Here is a 24,653-nt window from a genome sequence, read left to right as displayed (position 1 = left end):
AAGGAAGAATAAGAATAAAAATTCAATGATGTTTCATTACCAATATCAGCTCCTGCTTTTGCCATTCTCACTGCACATTCTCCTGCTGGAATATTGTGTAAGTCTCCAAGTGGACCAATGCACATTGTGGCTGCTACTGCTTTGCCAGATGCTTTGCAAACTTCAATAGCCCACTCCATTTCTTCTACATGTTCAAAATACTGTTGAAAATTTTCAAGGTTAATGCATATGTTATAGATTCTAATTTTATATCAGACAAAAAGAAAGCTGTTTGTTTTAACAGCAATAGTAACTTGTAAAGAGTCTTACAACATTACTGGTTGCTATCGTTTTCATTTAATGAAAGATACGCAAGTCTTAACAGATAAATAACAAGATGTTAAGGAGGGCCGAATGTAATGCAGAGAAACTTTTGGCTATAACAAGTTCAGTAATTTAAAATAGCCTTTTATACATTGATGTACAATCTCATTGACACACAATCTCATATCCATTGTTACATATGTAGTGACTATGAGTATGATTTCCATTCTTGAGTCTGTGATACATTGATAAAGTTAATTATTATGGGAAACACTAGACTGTAAGTATGCTTTAGTAGTGAATGCATTCCTTCCACAGCTATTCAGTACTGAAACAAATGGTATTGGAGACTGAGGGCTTGATATGTAAACTACAGCAATACTGTCTTCTCTGTATCTGTTCCCAGAGCCCAGACTTCCTAGTACTAATGATCTATGGCTACAACAGAATATTACCCATCTTAGAAATTTGACATCTACATGTTTTAGATGCCAATATTCACCAAATTTGCTATTCCATTATACACATTTTTTTGTGTCCATTAAAATGCCAGTACATCTCACAAATCCTGCAACATTACCCACCAGCAAATGTCATTCCTTCCATACTAAGTTGTAATGTTTCCACGGCTCATGAATTATAATCTAAGGCAAGGGGAATGTGTTTTCAGGCCCATATATGGTCATGGAAATCATGCTACAATTGAGAGGATGTGAATGAATTTTACTGGTTGAAATGTGCCCCTCGAAAACATTAATTTGAAATTTAAATGTGAAGAAATAATTTTATTCTGTGTGTCTTAAATCTAACTGGAAAGAAGTGTGATTTGTCTTAGAGTAAGTCAATTTTAACAAAATATTTGAATCAATCCCAGGCCAAAAGAAAGTCTTAAAATAAAACACACAAGGCTGGCTACTGGTAGGGAGCCAATAAGGTGCTTCCATGACATCAGAGGAAGAGAATTGTGTGGGCATAAGGGACAACAGACCATTCTGACCTATGCCTGGAGGGAGACTGCCACCATTATTACAGAAAGTATAATCGGAATGCTACTGTGGGAGGGATGGGAAGGATAGTGAGTAGGACATTGCTCAAAAATGAGGAATGAGGAATCCTTCCCACCCCTCTCACAGTGGTATTCCACCGCCCACTGACTCTACACAATATCATCGTCCATCACTACACAACCCTGCTCCCAAACCCTTGCCTCATGGCTCATACCAGTGAAAGACCTAGAAGCAAACTTGCCCCATAGATCCTCCCACCACAACCTACTCTAGTTCAGCCACAAGCATCACCTATCCCATCAAAGCCAGGGCTATCTGTGAAATCAGTCATGTGATCTATAAGCTAAGTTTTAACCAATGTGCAACCTTCTACATGAGCATGACAACCAACAAGCTGTCAGTCCGCACAAATGGCCACCAACAAACTGTTGACAAGTGGACAACCCCATTGCTGAGCACGCTGCCAAACATTAAATCCTTCATTTCATTTCAATGACTGCTTCACAGCCTGTGCCATATAGATCCTTCCCACAAACACCAGCTTTTCCGAATTGCGCAGGTAGGAACTCTCCCTGCAATATATCCTCGTAACCCTCTTGTCATCAATCTTTGTTAATCTTTGTCCTTACCCATCTAGCCCCATCCCTGTTCCCATTCCAGCACTACACAGCCCTCCATTCCACCAACACACCCACAGTCCACTTCTCTCCTTTTCCAGTACCCACACACTTCTCTCCTTTTCCCCTTCCCACACTCCCGCCCACTCCCACTCTTCAGCCTTCATCTAACTTCCCAATTGCACCTAGCTGCCCTACCTTCTCTCCATGTCATCCCTGTGTGCTCCGACAAGCAGCACTTTACTGTCCCCCACCCACACCCTCCCTCTCCCCATCCCCATCCCCATCCCCGTCCCTGTCCCAGCCTTCATCTCATCCCCACCACCAAGCTGCATCTGCCATCATGTGCTTCTGCTTGCAGTATTGTCTCAGCAGCCAGAGACTGTGTGTGTGTGTGTGTGTGTGTGTGTGTGTGTGTGTGTGTGTGTGTGTGTGTGTGTGATTTCCAATGAAGGCCTTGTTGCCTGAAGCTTATTAAGCTTATTTGCCTATCTGTGATTCAGTATCTCTACTATATGGCGAGCAGCAGCTATTCTTTTCATAATACTCTGACACCTTTAAATATATATAAAATTTGACAGACTTTATGAATAATTAACTTTCGCTGTATGTAGCAAATGTGAATGGAAGCACATGCACAACACAGCTTCCATTTTCTCTAAATTGGAGATAGACCTCTAGCCAAAATAAAAATCCACCAGCCTACCAGTGTAGCACATTGGCAAGCTGCCACTTAAAAGTGAACACAGAATTTGTTCATATCAGTTAGGCAGGCAGCACATGTTCTCTGCCACTGGCACTGACATCCAGCTGTCACTGTGCGCTGTGCCATTTGATAACATGGCGAGATTCCTCGTGCTGCTTCAAGTTGTCTCACAATGACACACACACACACACACACACACACACACACACACACACACATATTCATTCATTCATTTTGTATAGCAGACTGAAGAGAACTGTCATTAACTTGAAGGCTCATCCAACTACTGCTGAGCCGACAGCTTGCTGCTCATGGTTTAACTAACAGGCAATAATGTGAACCTTACAAGCAGTTGTTCTATTACTACCAATTTGGGGTTAAAAACTGCTTAACCCTAGGTCTGAAGACATGTTTCTGATTTGAAATGGAATTTAACAAGATATCAAACAATGGAAAATCCAGGATGGAATGTAAAAAGAGCATAGGGATGTATTAAGTATGGTGAAAAAACAAAGTCTTAATTTGAATTAAGATGAGGACAGGAGTTATCATGGAGAAACAGAACAGATGTAAACATTGTTGTAAACAATAAAGTTAAAAAATTAGTTATTTAAGGAGCAGGGCTTAATTTAAAAATAAGTATTCACCCCAGAAACTGAGTCTGTGCACCAGTGAGGAGATGGAAGCCCCATTATGGAATGCTAATGATAAATTTTAATTTAGTATTAGTGAACCAGCAAACAAGTTTTCAGGGGAAAAACTTTGGATACAGAAGAAACCATAGGTATACATTAGTAGAATTGGACAAAATGTTCTCTCTCTTCACCCTCTTAGAATAAACATAATACAAATACCAAATGTAATGAACTTTTGTTTGTAAATGTGTGTATTTCAAACTTTCAAGTACTAGCTCTTTCTTTAACTTGCATGAATGCTGCTTTCTGTTGTGTGTTCTTGTGCACCACTCAGTGTTCCACTATAGGTTTGTGGTTGCCTTTCCCTTATTTTACATAAAAATTAGTTTGACTTTTTTCAGGATGGATGGATACGTTGGTATGGGCACATGACAACAAGGCCTTCAGTGCCTGCACAAAAACAGTTTGAGGCAAGAACTCAGTAAAATACACTAAACAGGAGTATAAAACAGCATGTAAAATAAAGGTAAAAAGCTCAAAAACTGTTTGCATATCCATACAGAAGCATGGACAAAGTATCACGTCAATATTAAAACATTAACTAAATAGAAAGAAAGTGGTATAAGGAGCTAAAACAATAGATCAAATGGATGTGACTGGTTGACCATAAGAATAAAAAAGGAGGAACCAGCCACTCAGCAACACACTAAAGCCTCCAGCATAAAAGCTTAGGCCAGAGTCCAGACAAATCACCCAACTTTAAAACCTTAGTCACACATCATCATCATCATCATCATCATCATCATCATCATCATAAATAGCAGGCAGGTCCCCACCAATATTTGCTTCTGCCCTTGCATCATGGTATAAAATACACACTGTTAAAATATGGCAGATAGAGATTTAGTTACCAGAAACATCACAAAATGGGGAATCCTCTCACCATAGTAAAAAACGATGTGTAAGAGGGCAGTGCCAAATGCAAAGATGTGAGGGTCACTTCATCCTGCCTGAGCAACTGGTGGGAGAAATGCCATGGCTGGATAGTCTACTTCACCAGCTGCAGCTTATTGTCCATTACTGCCAGCCACTCCTCATTCTGCAACTTCAATAACTTCCTGTTTAGTGAAGAAACGACAGCCTGCAAGGGAATAGGACAATGTACCACATCCTATCCTCCGCAGGCCTCCTTGGCAGCCCAATCGGCCAGTTCATTTCCCCGTATCCCTACATGACCTGGCACCCAGCAAACACCACCTGCTTTCCCTGCCATTGGAACAAGTGTAGCTGGTCATATATCAGCTGGGCCAATTTCTCAGCTGGATGCAAATTTTATAACAGTCTTCTGACTAACACCACTTCGACTCTAATATTCAACTTTTTGAGAATTAATAAATGAAAAGCACCAGTTTTCTTTTGTTCTACAATATTACTTTTATTGTAAACCGGTTTTCGGCTTACAAGGCCATCTTCAGACATTACTTTTTGAGAATATCCCGAGTTTTGTGACTAATGTGAACCAAACAAATACTAGAGTGACTCTAGAAAAATTCCTAGATTTTAAAACTAATTATTATGGAAATACATTGAAAATTATACAGTTTATTAAAAAATAAAGTAAAATAAGCAGGTTTCATCTCAGAAATTAGTTTGATCAGCATAGCATAATTAGCCATAGTCTTTAAGTCAGCTCTTGCTGCCTGCTGACTTGGAATTTCCTTAGTCAACCCATTATTATGAGCTCTCCAATTTTATATGGAATCCAAATCTTGTTCTTATTGCTGTACACACACACAAAATTATCAGTTGTCAAAGTGAAAAACAAGTCTTTATAGTAACTGGGAATCAAATTTCAGTAGTTAGTTTTATGTGATGTCAATTATCTTGAGAACTTTATAAGTGGACTACAACATGTAAGCATCAAGAGTCATCACACAAGGTGTGCCTCTGATCATGCCCATTATGCTTCACAGGGACATCAAAGTAGGGTTTTTAACAAGACTACCTATAGTGACCATCAGAGCTTGATTTATAAAGAAAGAGGTTTCAGTATTGTGGCCTTCTAGATTGGGGGGGGGGGGGGGGGAGGAGGGCTGTTTTTGAAATTTAGACTTCTTAAAACGTTATTATAATAATTTTCTGCACAAGCATGAATACAATATTTGTACTGGTAAAAATAAAGTTCTGTTGTACCACATCTCAATCTGCAGTTCTGATTCTTTCAAAGTACTGGCATTGAGGGCCAGTGCATACTATCACAATTCAAGCGCTAGTGACATATTTTGGAACTGATAAAGATACTCACATTTTTCCAGCGAGTGATAATTTTTTGACAACCATTAGGGGCTTTTTAACAGCAAGTAGGCAGAGAGATTTCACAGGAAATGATGACAAAGTTTCTTTGATTCATTCATTATCCTATCAAGGAGGCAAAGCTTTAGGAATGTGGAACAAGCAAAGTATACATGAACAAAATACATGCAAATCAAGAAATTGATCTGCATGTTGTATTATTCTATTCACTATACTGTTTAAATTAATCAAGTAAATTAGAGAAAAGTTGTAACATTTTCAGTTTTACTATATAGCTGCTGTGTATCACCTATTGGTAGGTAATATTTACTTGATAATAATGGCATTTTTCAAAAAGAAAATTTTACATTTTTAAATACTGAATCTTATTTACCATACTTATTCTGCAACTTAACACACTGCTAGTTGCTCTGCAGCTGACAGAAATTTTCAGTCATTAAATCTAAATACTTAATGTGTGGAAAGAATGGTTAATGACATCTGCTTTTAGTTTTTTTTTTTTTTTAACAAGTTGAGACTCCCAATAACCTAAGACAACAAGGTAAATTCATATGAAAATTATTTTCATGTCTTCTTTTGTGATTTTGCATCACAGTTGAGCTGAAACAGATTTTCCCTCCACAAGAAATAAAAACTTAAAGAGTAAATGAATTCTCCATCTACATCCATATTCTGCAAACTAATGTAAAGGATGTGGCAGGTGCTTCTCATTCCATTCACATATGGAGTGTGAGAAGAATGACTTTGAATGCATCTGCATGTTCTATAGTTTAATTATGTCCTCACAATCCCTGTGGGAGCCACATGTTGGGAGATGTATATTCCTAGAGTCATCACTTAAAGGTAGTTTTTGAAACTTTAAGTAGGCTTCCTCAGAAAAGTGTACATTCATCTTCTGGTGTCTGATAGATGAGTTTCTTCAGCATTGCTCTGACACTTTTTCGTGGGTCAAACAACCCTTGACCATGATTTGTACAGGTCCAGTATCACCTGTAAGTCCTATCTGGTAAGGATCTATCACACTAGAGCAATTTCTGGCATGATTACATCTGATGTCAGATAAGGAAGAAGTGACAAAATACATTCTTAAATTTTTTTATAACTGTTTACATCACATACATTATAAAACATTAAAATGTTATGACCAGTTTCAGTTGAGCTTAGTCAGCCATCTTCCCATCACTCATGGTAAAATGTCAACATAATGCATAGTGACAAAATCTGTGCCATGTATGTATCCTGGAGTACGTATGTGTGTGGCACTTTTAAAACAAAGCTGAATAACCAGCAATGTAAAACCAACTAATTGAAAACCAGGCTTAATGAGAGTCTAGCTATTCAGTCATATTCTCTCTCTCTCTCTCTCTCTCTCTCTCTCTCTCTCTCTCTCTCTGTGTGTGTGTGAGTGTGTGTGTGTGTGTGTGTGTGTGTGTGTGTGTCACATACAGATGTGCTCCAAACTACAGAGAAGTTGCAGAATTTGTCAGTATTGACATTTATTTTATCATGAGTGACCTGAAGATGGTTGCTTAGTCACCTGAAACTAGTCTTCACATTTTAATGTTTTATACTGTAAACAGTCTGGACAATGATAAAAAGTTGTTAATTTTTTTTTAATTTTTAAGAATTCCAGAATGGGTTACAAGTATTGTTGACTGACTACATTTCTCTAGTATTCTACCAACACTTGCTTTGCGTGTGACAGCCTGTGCATGTCATCATCTAATTTCATATCCTTGAAAATAGTTACAACCAGGTATTTGTAAGAGTTTGTGTTGATATTTTAGTCACACGTTTCTACTTTTTTTCATTTTGTGATGTGCACAATTTTGAATTTAAAGCAAGCTGCTAAATTTCAGTTTACATATCTTACAGTTGCACTATTGATAATATGTACAGGAGTGGTACAGAGTCAATCGCTTTATGAAAATCAGAAAGTGCTGCATCCACCTAACTGCCATGATCCATGGCTTTCAAGATTTCATGTGAGAAATGCTAGTTGGATTTCATGTGATTGAAGTTTCCAGTATCCACACCGGTTGGCAGAGAGTTTATTCTCTTAGAAATCTCATTACATCTGACCTCAGAATACTTAAGACTCTACAACAAATGTGTGTCAAAGTTATTGGACAGTAGTTTTGTGGATCACTTCTGCTACCCTTCTTGTAGATGTGTGTGACCTGTGCTTTCTTCCAACTAGTGGACACAGTTTTTTTGTTTGAGACATCTGTTGGATCACAGTTAAAGAGGGGATAACTTGGCCACAAATTTGATACAGAATCTAATAGGGATTCTGTCAGGCCTTGGAACTTGGTTAAGTTTTAGTGATTTCAGCTATTTCTGAACACCATTACCACTAATATTTATGATATCTGTTTTACTTGCCTTTGTAATGGTGCAAGAATTAAACTGGGGCAATACCCTTGGATTTTCATTTGTAAAGGAACATTTCAAAACAGAGTTCAGCATTTCTGTTTTTGCTTTGATACCTTCAGTTTCAGTCCTTGTTTTGTTCGTGAGTATGTGGACACTAACTTTGGTACCATTAACAGCTTTTTACACATGATCAGAATTTTTTTTAGGTTTTGAGAGAGATTTTTTTTAGAAGTCTAGGGAGGTATATAAGCATTTCAGGACACTGATTCATGCAAAATGCATGGTTAGCTATTGCACACAACATTCTTACTGCTTGCTTCAGCTGAATGATCACTATTTACTCTAGATGCCCTAAGCTAGAACATTATACCACAAGACAGCATTGAGTGTAAGTATGCAGAATAATGCAACATGCTTCTTCAGGTCAACACAATGAAAGATGGTTTCAAGGGCACAACACACTCAGTGAGCATCTTGATTAGTTTATTTGTTTACCTCATAAAATCTGAAGCATTTCACACAGTTGCTTCAAGCACTGTGTGACCATTAATGTCTTCTCCTGGCACTAATGGGTCACAGTTTGGTTGTTTGCTATCTCAGTAATGAGAGTTGGTTGGCAGCCCTGGTGCAGATTGCACACACTTGAATATTGACCTTGTGAAGATAAGTAATTAATTCTATAATAACTGTCAATTAAGTTAATATTATACTGTAAGGAAGTTAGAGTGTTTCATATTATCTATTGAATGTTTCACTTATTTCAAAGTATTTCTCAGAGGGGTGGGGGGACTTAACCTATGGGCTGGTTTCCACTTAAGACATAGGTTTACATACAAATTTAAGACATTTCATTAACTATTAATTGACGAATTTAGATTGTTTTCATTACACATATATTTAGTAGTGGCATATCTATTGGGGAAATTAAAGGTTTTAAGTTCTATCTTATTTCCTTTCAAAACGCATAAGGTACGTGTTGCACATACACAATCTTAGGCCTAATTTTTCGGGTGTATGAGTTTTGATTTTTAATGTTAGTTTAAGTGCATTGTGTTACTATATTAATAGTATACATGTATATTAGTGTTCCACATAACTTTAGTGAATCTTGTGATCTGTAGGTAATAGAATATTACTGTTATTGCCTAGATAAATTTGTTAAAAATATTGTAAACAACCATGAGCAAGAAGTGTTTGAGCTGCTGTAGGAAAGCCAGTTCTGGGGTTCTGTGCAGCTGTTGTGGCAGATGGTTTCACTGGGCTGAATGTAGTGCCATGGGCATTGGGGAAGCAAATGGGTCTCTTCAATGGTACTGTGAAGGATGTTCAATGGGATATGAAAATAGCAGAACAGGAAGGGAAGATTAGAGCCCTTATGGCTGAACTGGATAGTGCTACGGAGGGACTGATGAGGTTAACGGGGGAGAAGGGTGAAGATGGTGGGAAGTGGTAGCAAGGAACAAGGGCCACAGAAAGAGAACAGTATCTGATAGTTTCATCAGTGGCACGAACAACAGATTTGCCTTGCTACCTCAGTCACCTAAGGAAGAGGCTCAAGTAGATTTAAGTGCAGTCAGCACTCAACAGACTTACACTAGGAAACCAACTGTTAAAAAAAAAAGTAGAAAGTAGGAGGAAAGTTCTCTTTGTTAGATAGTAGCTGTGGAAGAGGTGTTGGCTAGACCTTGCAGGAAAAAAATTAGGTGACAGGTACCAGGACAAGTATTTTTGAGCCCAGTGCATGTCATAGCCAGGTGTTATAAGATGTAGGATCATTGTGCAAGGGCTTTATAAAGCGAGGTCATGTTGTGGTAGTGGGTGGAGCAGGAGACAATATTGATGGGGACAGGGCTACAATATTGAGTGTGACCTGGTAAAAATAGCGTCTGCAATGAACCACACAACTGTTGACTTGGTTCCTGCTTTCATGTGGTATGATCAGCCCCAATTGAACAGTTCTGTCAGGAGGATCAATATGGAGCTAGATCAGCTGCTTTGGGCAGCTGCTTTGTAAGGCATAGGTTTGATTCCTGCCAATATGGTATTGGTTGGCAGGACTTACACAAGACATGGCCTGCATCTCAGTAGGAAAGGAAGAGTAAATTGGCTGGGATGATTGCAAAATCTTTAAGGGGGGATCTGAAACTCACGGGAGTACTTCTTTCTTAGGCTAAGATTAGTGTCCAATCATCCAACATTGATTGAAATTAAACTTAATGAGAAGCTCAGACAGGTACTATAGATATTAAAATATAACAATAATCTGATAACAGCACAGTGAAAAATAATGTTAGTATGTCACAAGATTCTCAGAAAAAACACAGTGAAAAATAATGTCAGTATATTGCATCATCAGAATATCGGGGGATTAAAAAACAAAGTATATGAGCTTCTTGTTTGTTTAGAAGATTTTAAAACTGAGGGTGAAATAGATGTACTATGCCCATCTGATCATCATATAGTCGCAGGTATGGAAATGGTAAATGAAAGTGGATATAAGCTTTCCGAGATTAAGACAAACTGTTAGCTATTAACTACTTTTTGGGCCTGCTTAGCTTTCATCTAAGCAGAATCTGTTAAGATGGAGTTTGGACCTTTTTTATGTTCGTCATCAGAAAACAGTTTTTGAACCATATTTTAAGTGTGCTGAGTGTCTGAGGCAACTGTGGTGGTAGAATGTAATTTCACCTCTACTTACATGTCAAAACCCATTAACAAGACTGTTTCCTTACACCTTATATATTTCCTAACTGTTCTTGCTAAAGTTTATTTTGCAAACATAATCAAGAACTTCTTTCAAGAATACATTAACACTGTTTAAAGTATACATTGCATTTCAAAAAATATTTTCTTCAATAGCTTTGTGAAGTACGCAGTAGAATATATGCGTAGTCGTCTTAGCAGTGGCTTGAAGGCCTCTAAACATGACTTCCATACAGATCATGAAGGTAGAATTAGATTAATACCAGTTCTCAGAAATGCTTTAGCAGTAGACCACATTATGATCAATCTGAACTGAGCAGGAGAAACCAATAAATAAAAGCACCTAAACAGTGCATAGTTATTTGAAAATTACATATGTGGGTTTACCATTGAATCTTGGCAGTGTAACTGTATTTTGTACTATAATAAGAAATAGGAGAATCAAATGGCAGTATTCAAGATTGGTAAAGCTAAACACTGACTGGGCAAAAAACTGTAGAAAACATAGGGTGTATCTTGAGTCCAGATAACAGACTAGAACAGTGAGTAACACATTGACTGCCATATGCTTAGTGATAGATGTTTCACCACCAGGCCAGGCAAAAAGCATTAGGCCAGAGGCTCTGCTCTGGCTGCCTGCAGCCATACAGTAGTCATTGTGCTAAGGACAGCACATAATGATGTGAGTTGAAGCAGGGTGTGATCGCATGCACAAGCCATCTGACCGCCCCACCCTATAGCCATGGTCACAGCCACAGCAGTGAGGTCTGTCACATAGGCCCATCTGCTTGACTGCTTGTGCTTCAGTTATTTACCTACTTGTACCTGCAGACACCTGGCTGCCCAAACCTTGACAAAGGAATCAAATTCAGCATAATGACTAATGAATTCCAACTTTCGTTCACTTGAGAACTGCTGTCAAAGTGTTTATGTACATACATTCCCACCACACCATCTGCCAAGAAGTGAACCATTTATGTTTGTTTATCATTAAGTAATTGTGATAAATATCACAACAATATACTTTCTTATAGTTACATAGTACCTGAAAAATGTTTTCCTGCCACAAGCAGAGATTAGTTTTTTTCAGTCTGGAGATTAGACATCAAACTAAAGTCCAACATCAATTTTCACAGGCATGGTTATATTAACTGCTGGGGGCTTCTTATACCCTTACAGTATACAGAATGAATATTGTATTGCTGTCAGATTTATGTTTCTTCCTTATTTGTGATCACATTTGTTTGGTATACCTGTACGCTCCTCGAAGTGGTCTGGAGTAACAAACTGCTATGGTACCAAGCTCCCTTATGTTGTCTGTCTGTTGTGTAGTGTCTGATGTTGTGAGATCTTAATAAAGGTATAGACTTCAGCATGATAAGATACATACAATTTAATCTTCCTGGACCTTGAATATCAGCTTTGCTCAAATTTACAAGTAACATACACAGGTTACTGTTAGTATAAGTAATCAACATTTTTAGACATTTAATTTGGCTTTCAATACAGCAATCACCATATTTTAATCTGGGAATGGATAAGTTGAACTACCATACCTCACATATGAGAAAATCAACATCATTTTGAATGAAGACATCAACTTGGTTCTGGAACTCCTTCTGTACTTGTTCTTTTGTGCCACCACTGAGGTAGGTAGGAGTCTGGCTCAAACCTCCTGCCACAAGAGCATCCCCTTCAGCAGCAACCTCTTTAGCTATGTCACATGCTGCTTTATTGATTGCTTTTCCCTGCAAATTTCCAGATACATCAGTTTAATCATTGCATCTCATTGATCCCATTGAGAGTGAGGCCCTCCAGGGATATCTTGCAAGTCTTGGTAAATGTTATCCACACCATAATGCTTACTGTGAACATGGTCCATAAAATTAATGAACTAGAAGTTAGTAGCTGCTTCTTTCCATTTGTTGCTAAAGGTGCTTACACAAGTAAAATCTAACAAAACTATCAACAATGTTAAATAATTAAGGAAAGCTATTTCCTCATTTATATTTAATAATTTCTGCTTATCTTTTACTGTCAGCTATATGCTCACGTGACCACATTTCTTCTTATCATAAAGTTATCTACACTCACAACTCAAGTCAGTCTACAATGAACATTGCTAGTTGTAATGCAAGTAGGTTATTTCCACTCCACCAACCTAGATAACCAGATTATTGAATGAACTATTGTTAATTTCCCATTCACTTCAGCACGTATCAAAAAATTATTCAATTTCATTCTCTCCAGCAGCTATGATATATCACTAACAGTGGTGCTCCATCTTTGTTAAACAAAGGCATCCAAAGGAAACAGTTTACTGAATATATTAGTCTTTTGTTTTTATCACTATCTGTGTGTTTAGTTAGCAGTACTACAAAGAAAAGGTCACACTCAAGCTATATCAAACCAAGATAAAATCCAGGATTTGCTCACAGAGATTCTGTAGGGAAGAGGGGGAGGTTCAGCTTGGCTTTGTGAGAGCACTGTGATGAGTCCATCACTTTTTTTTATTAACATTGTCACCTTAGGTCACTTTTTAAAATTTGCTACCTTTTTCAACCTCCTTTACTCTTTTAGGATCAAAATAAGTTATTTACTTTTATTTACAGGTTTCTGTATTCATGTTAATTTAAATTTTTAGAATGCTTCAATGATAAAAATAGATAAAATCTAACCTGAGGGACTTCTGAAATTTGAGATCGATTTTTTCATTTTTGAGCATTTTCTTCAGCTCTTATTAGTGTAATATTCCTCTATTAATACTGCTTCTTTTTCGTTCTGGATTCCAGTTTTGCTGTAGTAACAAAACTGCTTCTGTGGTACTTGGTTCAGTTGTGAAAATAAACCGAGATGGGAAAATGCTAATTCCACAGCTACTGGTTTGAAAAAAATAGTTTGAAAAGTGAAGTGTCTGCTTGTGGAAAAAAGTTAGTGAAAGTGATCGATTTTGTAGTGTGTGTTCTTGCTCTATAAAAGGTGACACAAAAGGTTTTCAGGCAATTTTTAACCACTCACTTTCAACAAAACTTAAGAGTAACTATGAAATTAAGTGCAGACGATAGCAGGTACATTTATAACTTTCAGACCAGACAATCCTCAAGTTAAAGTTCAGTAAGTGTGCCAAGAATATGGATGTTAAGTATCAAGGATAGTTACATCATTTCTGAATTGATTTGTAAAACAAAGTAAATCATAATTACTCTAAGGATTTGTCAAATGATGTTGATAATATTTTTAAGATGATGTCCTCTGGTAGTGTTCCTGAAGATGAAGGAACCATTTCGTGGCATTCAATTCAGAACTATTCCAGACATTTGACAGGCAGTACACTGCACCATTCGCGCCATCAACAGAACAGGCTCTGCTAACTGTATACAATGCCTTCCACTTTGCTGGCAACAGGTTCTACACAACACTGGTGACCACTTTGAAGGACATTAACATGTAACTCTTGTGTCAGTTGTGACTAAATAGTTGCCACTATGTAAGTTCCAACCCTTTAATTTTTTACTTTCATTAATTAAAGTCACTATCTCTTCTGTCACCCCAGGATTTCTACTAGCTCTTGTCTTTTTACCTACTTTATCCTCTGCTGCCTTCACTATTTCATCTCTCAAAGCTACCCATTCTTCTTCTTCTTCTTCTTCTTCTTCTTCTTCTTCTTCATTCGTTTGTTCCCTCCCTCCCACAAACACTGTAAAACCTCTGGTTCTTTCATTTTATCCAGGTCCACCTTTTTGCAGTTTCTTCAGTTTTAATCCACAGTTCATAACCAATAAAGTGTGGTCAGAGTTCACATCTGCCCGTGGAAATGTCTTATAATTTTAAATATTGTCCCTAAAGTTCAGTCTACCATTATATAATCTATCTGAAGCCTTCTGGTGTCTCCAGGCCTCTTCCATGTATACAACCTTCTTTCACAATTCTTAAAGTGTTAGCTCTGATCAAGTTGTGTTCTGTGCAAAATTCTACCAGGTTGCTTCCCCTTTCATTCCTTAGCCCCAGTACATATTCATTTACTACTTTTCCCTCTCTTCCTTTTCCTACAATCGCACTCCAGACCCATGACTACTAAATTTTCGTCTGCCTTAACTATCTGAGTAATTTCTTTTATTGCATCATACATTTCTTCAATCTCTTCATCTGCGGAGCTAGTTGGCATATAAACTTTTCCTACTGTCATAGGCAGGGCCTTTGTGTCTATCTTTGCTACAATAATGTGTTCACTATGCTGTTCATAGTAGCTTATCTGCATTCCTATTCTTTTTTTCATTATTAAACCCATTAAACGCATTACCGTTATCTGATTTTTTTATTTATAATCCTATATTCCCCTTACCAGAAGTGTTGTTACTCCTGCCACCGAACTTCACTAATCCCTCTATATCTAATTTTAACCTATCCATTTCCCTTTTTAAATTTTCTATCCTACCTGCGCAATTAAGGGATCTGATACTCCATGCTCCGATCTGTAGAACACCGGTTTCGTTTCTGCTGATAACGACATCCTCCTGAGTAGTCCCCACTCTGAGATCTGAATGGGGGACTATTATACCTCAAACTTTTTACCCAAGGGGATGCCATCATCATTTAACCATACAGTAAAGCTGCATGCCCTTGGGAAAAGTTACAGCTGTAGTTTCCCCTTGCTTTCTTCACAATATGTGATTTTAAACAAATATTCTGCTATTGTGAATCTTCAGGTTGTGGTGGCGCAAAGACTGTTCCATTAAGTTTCGGGCATGCAGCCGCAAGAATAATAATAATTATTATTATTATTTCTTTAATTTCTCAGACGTTAAGTCTGGTTGAGAATGGAAAGTGACGCGGACCTTGATCAAGCGTCACTTCCTATTAACTGTACGGTATGTGTTATATTGCATTTAGGAACTTTCGGGTAATTGAACATGTATCAATAATTACGGATTTCTGTAGTTGTATATATATGTTTGGATGTAGCTGTATTGCATTGATGTACTGGTGGATATTGTGTGGTATGACTCCTGTAGTTGATAGTATAATTGGTATGATGTCAACTTTATCCTCATGCCACATGTCTTTGACTTCCTCAGCCAGTTGGATGTATTTTTCAATTTTTTCTCCTGTTTTCTTTTGTATATTTGTTGTATTTGGTATGGATATTTCGATTAGTTGTGTTAATTTCTTCTTTTTATTGGTGAGTATGATGTCAGGTTTGTTATGTGGTGTTGTTTTATCTGTTATAATGGTTCTGTTCCAGTATAATTTGTATTCATCATTCTCCAGTACATTTTGTGGTGCATACTTGTATGTAGGAACTTGTTGTTTTAAAAGTTTATGTTGTAAGGCAAGCTGTTGATGTATTATTTTTGCGACATTGTCATGTCTTCTGGGGTATTCTGTATTTGCTAGTATTGTACATCCGCTTGTGATGTGATCTACTGTTTCTATTTGTTGTTTACAAAGTCTGCATTTATCTGTTGTGGTATTGGGATCTTTAATAATATGCTTGCTGTAATACCTGGTGTTTATTGTTTGATCCTGTATTGCAATCATGAATCCTTCTGTCTCACTGTATATATTGCCTTTTCTTAGCCATGTGTTGGATGCGTCTTGATCGATGTGTGGCTGTGTTAGATGATACGGGTGCTTGCCATGAAGTGTTTTCTTTTTCCAATTTACTTTCTTCGTATCTGTTGATGTTATGTGGTCTAAAGGGTTGTAGAGGTGGTTATGAAATTGTAGTGGTGTAGCCGATGTATTTATATGAGTGATTGCTTTGTGTATTTTGCTAGTTTCTGCTCGTTCTATAAAGAATTTTCTTAAATTGTCTACCTGTCCATAATGTAGATTTTTTATATCGATAAATCCCCTTCCTCCTTCCTTTCTGCTTAATGTGAATCTTTCTGTTGCTGAATGTATGTGATGTATTCTATATTTGTGGCATTGTGATCGTGTAAGTGTATTGAGTGCTTCTAGGTCTGTGTTACTCCATTTCACTACTCCAAATGAGTAGGTCAATATTGGTATGGCATAAGTATTTATAGCTTTTGTCTTGTTTCTTGCTGTCAATTCTGTTTTCAGTATTTTTGTTAGTCTTTGTCTATATTTTTCTTTTAGTTCTTCTTTAATATTTGTATTATCTATTCCTATTTTTTGTCTGTATCCTAGATATTTATAGGCATCCGTTTTTTCCATCGCTTCTATGCAGTCGCTGTGGTTATCCAATATGTAATCTTCTTGTTTAGTGTGTTTTCCCTTGACTATGCTATTTTTCTTACATTTGTCTGTTCCAAAAGCCATACTTATATCATTGCTGAATACTTCTGTTATCTTTAGTAATTGGTTGAGTTGTTGATTTGTTGCTGCCAGTAGTTTTAGATCATCCATGTATAGCAAATGTGTGATTTTGTGTGGGTATGTTCCAGTAATATTGTATCCATAATTTGTATTATTTAGCATGTTGGATAGTGGGTTCAGAGCAAGGCAGAACCAGAAAGGACTTAATGAGTCTCCTTGGTATATTCCACGCTTAATCTGTATTGGCTGTGATGTGATATTATTTGAATTTGTTTGGATATTAAGTGTGGTTTTCCAATTTTTCATTACTATGTTTAGGAACTGTATCAATTTAGGATCTACTTTGTATATTTCCAATATTTGTAGTAACCATGAGTGGGGTACACTATCAAAAGCTTTTTGGTAATCAATGTATGCGTAGTGTAGCGACCTTTGTTTAGTTTTAGCTTGATATGTCACCTCTGCATCTATTATCAGTTGCTCTTTACATCCTCGTGCTCCTTTGCAACAGCCTTTTTGCTCTTCATTTATAATTTTGTTCTGTGTTGTATGTGTAATTAATTTCTGTTTAATGATTGAAGTTAATATTTTGTATATTGTTGGTAGGCATGTTATGGGGCGATATTTAGCTGGGTTCGCTGTGTCTGCTTGATCTTTAGGTTTCAGATAAGTTATTCCATGTGTAAGTGTATCAGGGAATGTGTATGGGTCTGCAATGTAACTGTTAAATAATTTAGTTAGATGTGAATGTGTTGAGGTGAACTTCTTTAACCAGAAATTTGCTATTTTATCATTTCCAGGGGCTTTCCAATTGTGAGTAGAATTAATTGCTTGGGTGACTTCATGTTGCAAAATTATCACTTCAGGCATTTGTGGTATCATCTTGTATGTGTCTGTTTCTGTTTGTATCCACCGTGCATGCCTGTTATGTTGTACCGGGTTTGACCATATGTTGCTCCAGAAGTGTTCCATGTCTGTTATGTTTGGTGGATTGTCTATTTTAATGTGTGTGTTATCTATTGTCTGGTAAAATTTCTTTTGGTTTGTGTTGAATGTTTGGTTTTGTTTCCTTCTATTTTCACTTTTTTTGTATCTTCTGAGTCGTTTGGCTAATGCTTGTAATTTCTGCTTCTTTTCGTCTAATTGCTCTGTCGCTTCATGTTGTGAGATTTTACCTAACCTTTTTCGTTTTTTTTCCGAGATTTCATTTCTTATAAATTGTGTTAGCTGTCCGATGTCTTTTCTCAGTTTTTCTATTCTGATCTGTAGCCTGTGTTGCCATGCTGGTTTTGTGGTTTTCTTCTGTATGTTGGTTGGTTCTGATCTCTGTCTAGTGTGTATATTTAGTGTAGTGAGTGCTCCTATATAAACCAGTAGTTGTAACTCTTCCATAGTTGTGTTTTCATTTATTTTGTTGTGTATGATTGTGTTGATAGTTTTTATTGTTGTTTCGACTTGTGGGTTATTTGGTGGTCTATGCAAGAATGGTCTAATGTCTGTATTTGTGTCTTTGTATTCTATATATGTTAGCTGAAATTTTTCTTCTATATCTAGCATCTGTGTCACTTCGTGTTCTATTTGTGCTTGTTCTGGTGGCTGTCTTAAGATTTCGTTTTCCTCTGATTGTTTAATTGGTGCGTGTTGTTCTTTGTTTGTTTGCTCTGGGATGTTTGAGTCCATTACTGTATTTTCTTCTTCTTCTGATTGCACATTATTTTGTTCCAGTATTTGTTGTACTTCTTGTTTGATGTTTTCTAATTCTGACTGGGGTATCCTGTTATTTTTGATTATTACACGGATCTGATCAGCTAGTCGTTGTTCTGTTAAAAATTTTAATTCTGGGTATCTGGTAATAAATGTTGTGTATACTTGTGATCTGTATCCAGTTGTGTTGGTTCCTAGGTTTGTTGCTTGGTAATAACAGAACATGAGGTGTCGATTAACTTCATCTGACCATCTCATCCTCTGTCTTCGTTTTCCTTCTAGGGTGGTTGCAGGAAGCATATCCTGCAAAACACCTCTATTTGGATTTAAATTTATTATTATTATTATTATTATTATTATTATTATTATTATTATTATTATTATTATTATTATTATTATTTCTTTCCTTTCTCAGACCTTAGGTCTGGTTCGAAATGAAAGTGACGCGGACCTTGATCAAGCGTGACTTCCTTTTAAATGTACGGTATATGTTACATTGCGTTTAGGAACTTTCGGGTAATTGAACATGTATCAATAATTACGGATTTCTGTAGTTGTATATATAAGTTTGGATGTAGCTGTATTGCATTGATGTACTGGTGGATATTGTGTGGTATGACTCCGGTCATTGATAGTATAATTGGTATAATGTCAACTTTATCCTGATGCCGCATGTCCTTGACTTCCTCAGCCAGTTGGATGTATTTTTCAATTTTTTCTCCTGTTTTCTTTTGTATATTTGTTGTATTGGGTACGGATATTTCGATTAGTTGTGTTAATTTCTTCTTTTTATTGGTGAGTATGATGTCAGGTTTGTTATGTGGTGTTGTTTTATCTGTTATAATGGTTCTGTTCCAGTATAATTTGTATTCATCATTCTCCAGTACATTTTGTGGAGCATACTTGTATGTGGGAACGTGTTGTTTTATAAGTTTATGTTTTAAGGCAAGCTGTTGATGTATTATTTTTGCTACATTGTCATGTCTTCTGGGGTATTCTGTATTTGCTAGTATTGTATATCCGCTTGTGATGTGATCTACTGTTTCTATTTGTTGTTTGCAAAGTCTGCATTTATCTGTTGTGGTATTGGGATCTTTAATAATATGCTTGCTGTAATATCTGGTGTTTATTGTTTGATCCTGTATTGCAATCATGAATCCTTCCGTCTCACTGTATATATTGCCTTTTCTTAGCCCTGTGTTGGATGCGTCTTGATCGATGTGTGGCTGTGTTAGATGATACGGGTGTTTGCCATGTAGTGTTTTCTTTTTCCAATTTACTTTCTTCGTATCTGTTGATGTTATGTGATCTAAAGGGTTGTAGAAGTGGTTATGAAATTGCAGTGGTGTAGCAGATGTATTTATATGAGTGATTGCTTTGTGTATTTTGCTGATTTCTGCTCGTTCTGTAAAGAATTTTCTTCAATTGTCTACCTGTCCATAATGTAGGTTTTTTATGTCGATAAATCCCCTTCCTCCTTCCTTTCTGCTTAATGTGAATCTTTCTGTTGCTGAATGTATGTGATGTATTCTATATTTGTGGCATTGTGATCGTGTAAGTGTATTGAGTGCTTCTAGGTCTGTGTTACTCCATTTCACTACTCCAAATGAGTAGGTCAATATTGGTATAGCATAAGTATTTACAGCTTTTGTCTTGTTTCTTGCTGTCAATTCTGTTTTCAGTATTTTTGTTAGTCTTTGTCTATATTTTTCTTTTAGTTCTTCTTTAATATTTGTATTATCTATTCCTATTTTTTGTCTGTATCCTAGATATTTATAGGCATCTGTTTTTTCCATCGCTTCTATGCAGTCACTGTGGTTATTCAATATGTAATCTTCTTGTTTAGTGTGTTTTCCCTTGACTGTGCTATTTTTCTTACATTTGTCTGTTCCAAAAGCCATATTTATGTCATTGCTGAATACTTCTATTATCTTTAATAATTGGTTGAGTTGTTCATTGGTTGCTGCCAGTAGTTTTAGATCATCCATTTATAGCAAATGTGTGATTTTGTGTGGGTATGTTCCAGTAATATTATATCCATAATTTGTATTATTTTGCATGTTGGATAGTGGGTTCAGAGCAAGGCAGAACCAGAAAGGACTTAATGAATCTCCTTGGTATATTCCACGCTTAATCTGTATTGGCTGTGATGTGATATTATTTGAATTTGTTTGGATATTGAGTGTGGTTTTCCAGTTTTTCATTACTATGTTTAGAAACTGTATCAATTTAGGATCTACTTTGTATATTTCCAATATCTGTAGTAACCATGAGTGGGGGTACACTATCAAAAGCTTTTTGGTAATCCATGTATGCGTAGTGTAGCGACCTTTGTTTAGTTTTAGCTTGATATGTCACCTCTGCATCTATTATCAGTTGCTCTTTACATCCTCGTGCTCCTTTGCAGCAGCCTTTTTGTTCTTCATTTATAATTTTGTTCTGTGTTGTATGTGTCATTAATTTCTGTGTAATGACTGAAGTTAATATTTTGTAGATTGTTGGTAGGCATGTTATGGGGCGATATTTAGCTGGGTTTGCTGTGTCTGCTTGATCTTTAGGTTTCAGATAAGTTATTCCATGCGTAAGTGTATCAGGGAATATGTATGGGTCTGCAATGTAACTGTTAAGTAATTTAGTTAGATGTGAATGTGTTGAGGTGAACTACTTTAGCCAGAAATTTGCTATTTTATCATTTCCAGGGGCTTTCCAATTGTGCATAGAATTAATTGCTCGGGTGACTTCATGTTGCAAAATTATCACTTCAGGCATTTGTGGTATCATCTTGTATGAGTCTGTTTCTGCTTGTATCCACCGTGCATGCCTGTTATGTTGTACCGGATTTGACCATATGTTGCTCCAGAAGTGTTCCATGTCTGTTATGTTTGGTGGATTGTCTATTTTTATGTGTGTGTTATCTATTGTTTGGTAAAATTTATTATTATTATTATTATTATTATTATTATTATTATTCTAATAATATTTCGGCTGTATAACGTTCAGCCATCTTCAGAGTGAGCCGCAAGACTGCCGCCCCAGTGCTCGCTTCGTCCCTTTATACTGTTGTACCATGCGACTGCGCATGCGGCCACAGATGCAAATGCGCCAGAGACGGTCAGCCTTGTTGATGCCTCTTGTGGGAAAATGTACTCACCACATCAGAAACTCAGCTGACTTCATTAGTAAACTAAAATCATTGAAAATGAACCCATCTGATATATTAGTTAGTTTTGATGTGGTGGCTTTATTTACAAAGGTTCCCCTTCCAGAATCTCTACAACTTATTGAAAGAAGTTTTGACAAAGAGATTTCAGCTTTATTTAAACATGTTCTGACCTCCACATATTTCTTATTTAACAACCTATTTTTCGAACAGAAGGACGGAGACGCCATGGGTAGTCCCTTTTTCCCCTCTGGTGGCCAATTTATTTATGGAGGACTTCGAGGAGAAGGCGCTTGGATCTGCTGACTTGAAACCCATGGTATTCTGGAGGTATGTTGATGACACCTTTGTAGTTTGGCCCCATGGTGAAGACAACTTGCAAGACTTCTTAAGACATCTGAACGCCCTCCACGATCAAATAAAGTTCACAATGGAAGTTGAAAAGTAGCGATGCCTTCCATTCTTGGATGTTTTGGTTAGGCGCAGAGAGGATGGCACTTTGGGACATGAAGTGTATAGGAAGCTGACACACACTGACCTGTATTTACATGCAAATAGCTGCCACCATCCTGCCCAGACAATGAGTGTTCTCCAAACTTTGACTCACAGAGCGCATATTATTTGTGACAAAAGCAGTCTGCAAGATGAACTTTCCCACTTATAAAGAGTGTTTGAAGACAATGGGTACTCTCCACAACAAATACAGAGGGCACTGAAAATGAAGCCGAAAGAGGCCACAAAGAAAGCAGAAGAAGATGAGGAAACCTTTAAATCGATGGCCTTCCTGCCATATGTGGGTAGCCTCTCATCAAAAATAGGACGCATTCTCAGCAGACACAAAGTAAAAGTGATTTTTCGTCCTCCACCAAAGACAGCTGCACTTGTGGGCTCCGTCAAAGATGATTTGCTGCTCCGAAAATCTGGAGTTTACAAAATTCCATGTGAATGTGGCCTTTCTTACAGCTGACAAACAACTCGTACTGTCCAAGAAAGATGTACAGAACACCAGAGGTACACATGACTTTTACAACCTAACAAGTCGGCAGTGGCAGAGCACTGTATTGATAATGGTCACAGTATGTTGTATGACAACGTCGAAATTTTTGCAACTACATCATCCTTTTGCGACTCAATAGTAAAGGAGGCAATTGAAATTCGCTTGACGACGAATTTAATTAATAGAGATAGTGGTTTCAATCTTGATAAATCATGGAATCCGGCACTTGCTGTAATAAACTCGCAAAGACATTGTCACAGTGCAGCTCATAATGATATATCGATATGCCAACACAAATCAACTGCGGAGTCATAGATACAACTTGCGCATTATGGACGTCTCTGCCACCAACCAACGTCTCTAGCGCATTTGCATCTGTGGCCACATGCGCAGTCGCGCAGTACAACAGTATAAAGGGACGAAGCGAGCACTGGAGCGGCAGTCATGCCGCTCACTCTGAAGATGGCTGAACGTTATACAGCCAAAATATTAGAAGAAGATTTCTTGCGGCTGCACACCCAAAACTTAATGGAATATTCTGCTATTGTTCAGTCCTAATCCTATAATGTCTTTTGAATGCTGCAGAGAGCCATCACTGAAAGCAGAACTTAGTTCGTAATTTCATCTGCAGAACTATTCAGTAAGCACGCACAATATTTTCAGGGCCAAACATCTTTGATCCACAAGCTGCATACAGAATAGACAACATACTTCATACCTACTTGGCTGATGTTTTGAAGGTTTCTGCTTAAAGAAAAATTTGAGTATTTCTGAAGTTCCTCAAAGAACTCTTACATTAAATAACCTAATTCCTCCTGAATAGCTAGTTGTTAGTAGGCAAATAAGCGATGAATAGAAGAATGTGATAAGTCATGGTTTCTAAAGAGTACCCAAAAACATATCGCAGCTTGCAAACATGTGGTGGAATGGACTTACATATCAAGTTCACCACTGAAAAGTTTTAGGTTCTTAGACATCAAAGAAAGAAAAAGCAGATGTTGAAGAAGTGACATGTCAAAGGTTGTGAAATGATGACTAGCTTTAGATTAAATAAAGTATTGAAATTACTGACAGCAGTATATTTCAGAAAGATAATCATCCATAGAGTTAAAGTATCCTTAGGTTTCAAAAATTGTTAAAGCTTCTCTTACTTTGTCCGATGGAAATGCAGACAGAGAGAAGATACTCAGTTTCAAAGCATAAATTAGGAGAAGACAAGGTACCAGTGACTAAATAATTTTTAAACTGTGTTTTGACTGAGGAATGCTTTGGGATAATAAAACTGTTTCTTTCTGGGCCCATTGACTCATAACTCACAATATGGACAGCAAGCATATGCAAATTCTCATACCATCCATAAGGAAGAATATGAAAGGTGGAGAAAATTTGCATTAGAATAAAAGCAAAAGGAAGATCAAAACTAAAGGCATCTTGATGAGACTAAAAAGATGAATGACCTGAAGAAACAATTGACTGAGACCAGTCCATCTAAATAGGCAAAAGAAGAACTTCTCTTGCCAACTTCAGCTAAACCAAAAAGATCACTTCAAAAAATTATTTAAATTAAGCAAAACTGGACTGGGGTGAGCCTGAATGTGAACAAATCTTGAAAGAAGAAAAAAATGAATAAAATCTTTAGAAAAGTAGATATAGTATGATTACTTCATTTCTGCTAATATTCCTAAGAAACTTTAATCTTACTATTATGTTTATCTTTCTCCAATATTAAAATGTAGAATGTCATTAGATGTAAAAATGTGATATACATTTTGCTCATGAAGTATGATTATCAATTTTGAATTACCAATACTGGATTTCCAATGTTCCTGCATATATTAATAGACCTGTAT

The 24,653-nt window shown here is 36.9% G+C and overlaps 1 protein-coding gene across 1 annotated transcript in view; it reads right to left on the bottom strand.

Annotated features, from left to right (window-relative positions):
• The window catches only part of LOC126253312 (betaine--homocysteine S-methyltransferase 1-like), a 57,364-nt gene that overhangs the window by 7,862 nt on the left and 24,849 nt on the right, over positions 1-24,653 (bottom strand). The window contains exons 4-5 of the mRNA XM_049954546.1: positions 12,217-12,408; positions 41-200 (exon numbers count right to left, since the gene is read on the bottom strand). Of these exons, the coding sequence (XP_049810503.1) occupies positions 41-200; positions 12,217-12,408 (352 nt within the window). The remainder of the gene's footprint in view (positions 1-40; positions 201-12,216; positions 12,409-24,653) is intronic.

The sequence above is a fragment of the Schistocerca nitens genome, chromosome 4 (assembly GCF_023898315.1).
Source record: "Schistocerca nitens isolate TAMUIC-IGC-003100 chromosome 4, iqSchNite1.1, whole genome shotgun sequence".
In the NCBI taxonomy this organism is placed as follows: Eukaryota; Metazoa; Arthropoda; class Insecta; order Orthoptera; family Acrididae; genus Schistocerca; species Schistocerca nitens.
The sequence above is the reverse complement of the archived record's forward strand: the minus strand, read 5'-3'. Positions and strand labels throughout refer to the sequence as shown.